The sequence below is a fragment of the Vanellus vanellus genome (assembly GCF_965231255.1).
Source record: "Vanellus vanellus genome assembly, chromosome: 3".
NCBI classification, from domain to species: domain Eukaryota; kingdom Metazoa; phylum Chordata; class Aves; order Charadriiformes; family Charadriidae; genus Vanellus; species Vanellus vanellus.
The window spans coordinates 19,483,875-19,486,605 of NC_138907.1; the positions used below are offsets into that span (position 1 = coordinate 19,483,875).

The 2,731-nt window shown below is 44.9% G+C and overlaps 1 protein-coding gene across 1 annotated transcript; it reads right to left on the reverse strand.

The window, feature by feature from the left end:
- Positions 1–324: 324 nt before the first annotated feature.
- LOC309670032 (ankyrin repeat domain-containing protein 9-like) lies at positions 325–1,215 on the reverse strand (the record flags this gene model as incomplete). Its single annotated transcript, XM_082480839.1, has 1 exon — positions 325–1,215. One exon carries the CDS (start codon positions 1,213–1,215, stop codon positions 325–327), a length of 891 nt encoding a protein of 296 aa, XP_082336965.1.
- Between the last annotated feature and the right edge of the window lie 1,516 nt (positions 1,216–2,731).

Sequence of the window (2,731 nt, forward strand, 5' to 3'; positions counted from 1 at the left end):
GTACATTATACAGGATATAGTTATCATATTGGGAATTCAGATACACTGATACCAGCTGACAGCTAAGAAACCAAACATAACATAGTCTCGACTACAGTTAACCCTTCACATGCACAACAAAACATAAAACAAGGAGCGCTTTTGCCTTTAAAAGTGCCGTGCCTGCAATCAATTAGAAAAGACATTTAAAATCTTGTCACAAAATATTGGATTTTCCAGCATAGCCTAATAGGTTAAGTACTAAAATCACACTAAAATGCAGAGGGTGGCAAATGACCAGATCCCCTAAGTGGCCTTTGAAAATCCAAGACCCAGCGAATAAAGTCAAGGAAAAACATTTACCACATTTTTTGTCGGTAGCTTTTTGCCATAGGATGGTAAGGGCTTTAGTGCCTGAGGTATAGGTAGTTCCTGGATGCTTTTAGGGAAGTGGGATGGGGGAAGAGTCTGGAGAATAGTTTGCATAGCTTGCAGATATAAAGAGGCAGGTGTGTTCCCCACCAGGCTGTTGAATTTGTCTTCCCCCAGCAAAGCTGTCCAGTGGTCCGGATGCTCCTGCAGAACTTTCCGCATCTTAAACTGTGGGTTGGGCATGAAGAGTAAGAGGTAGTCGAGGCAGAGCTTCTTTGATGCCACATTGACTTTGGAATCCCACATCTGCTCCAGGATGACGTCCAGCGGGGTGAGCCCTTTACTGTCCTCTATCCTGGGCGAAGCTCCATTCCCGAGGAGGATGAGGACCGTCTCTGACCTCAGCAGTTCACAGGCAAGGTGCAGGGGGGTTTTCCCATCCTCCAGATGAAAGCAGCCAGTCCTATTGATGTAGGAGTTCAAGCTGGGGAGCTTGTGTGCAATTTTGATGATCAGCCCCAAGATATCTCTCCTGTCATATGTGACCGCCATGGCCAAGTGAGGAGCAGAGGATGGGCAATAGCAGAAGTGTTCCCCAGGCACCTTGAGAGCCTCCTCGGGAAAATGAGACAGCAGATACTGAGCGTAAGGCAGGTGGTTATGCACCACTGCATAGAGAAGGGCTTCTGAAGGTGAGTAGGTTCTTAGGCTGGCATTTTCCTCCCAGTAAAAATATTCCATAGTTCTCATGTCTTCCAGCATCCACACAGGCTTGTGATCTCTCACAGCCTGGTAGAACATGTAGGATAAGAACTTGCAGTGCCTGCTCTGATCATCCTGCAGGCTGGCCTGGTTACTGGCCATGGCTCAGCAAATAAAGAGCAGCTCCACGTAGAATCACTCCAGACTGTAAGATCTGTGCACTTGGAATGCAGATCCCGATGCTGCTGCAACCTTCAGGCTGTCATTGCTGCCTGGACTGCACTAGCTGGAATGCATGGGCTGATCATCTCCACCCATTCATTGTTTTTCCCCTCACTGCAGTGGTTTTGTTTAGGTAAGCACAATCCCACAGGCTCAGTTAACCCATGCCATGCAAGCAGATGGTTAGTAAGTACATCCCGCTCTGCGCGTGGCACAGGTTACTGGAACGCTGTCAGACCGCGAGTGATTTTATACACACACAGCTAGAGAGAAGAGAGGGAGAGACTAAAATTAGCCTGAGAGGTGAGGCAGATTTCTGTCTGCATTTCGTGTCTAACCAGATCAGCTCATACATTGCAGTAAGTGCAATAGCGATATTCATCTATTTTTTGCATGTCACTCACACACACGCAGCTCATTATATAGTAAAAAATATGTAGCGGTGTAAAATGCTCCACAGCTGATAATACACGTGATTATATGCTCAGGAAATCAAGGGATTGGTAGCTGTAGCATTAGGAAGGGATCCCTATTTTATAAATAATGGTATGAATAGCCACTTAGGAGACACTGTTGTTAATGGATTGTCTATAAGGCATTACTCATGTTTAAGATCCCAGCATTAATTTCTGCAGAGAAAAGAGTCGAACGGTATGTGGAGTAACTATGCCCAGAGCCATAAAGCATATTGCTCGGTTTAAACGCCTGCCTTTGTTTAGCAAGGAAATATCTGAAGTGCCTCTCTATTGCACAGCAAGTTCATAAACAAAAGGTTAATGGCCAAACCCCACTAGCAGATGGAGAGCTTTGTTCTAAACGTTTCTCAGATGTCATGCTCCAGGACTGGGGTAGGAGGGAGTTTTAATGGGGGGAAGTGGGTTTAAGCAATCAGACTCATGCAACGCCCTGGTAAGACACAGAGGACCCAGGCCTACGGGCGTGAGGGGGTAGTGCCTGTTGGATGAGGCAGAAGGACCTGACCAAGATTAAATTAACAGAAAAGAAATTAACTAAGCACCCCTTATTGGCAACTTGTGTTTACGGAAGGAGGGCTTCCATGCATCTTATAAATCGACAAATTGCAGTAAGATAGTATCCCACCACCTTGATAGGAAAGCAGGAAAAATACAGCAAATCAATAATTCTTTTTTCATTTAGCAAGGAGACAAACATATATTCAGTATATTCAAACTAGAGAGCATTCAAGTATCAAATCTGGACATCTAATCCAAAGAGAAAACCAAAGCCACTCACGAAACTAGGTCTAGATCTAGCATGTCTTCCAAAGTTCTGGATGTTCAAGTCCATACCCCAAACATTTCATTTTAAGGCCAGTTTTCATCCGATTGGAAAAAAACAAGCATGTGTCCAGTTTTTCATCCACCATTACTGTGGTTATGCATGGAAATGCTGCTACATAGTCCTTTGCACGTGGTATGACCTGTATTGTACCCAC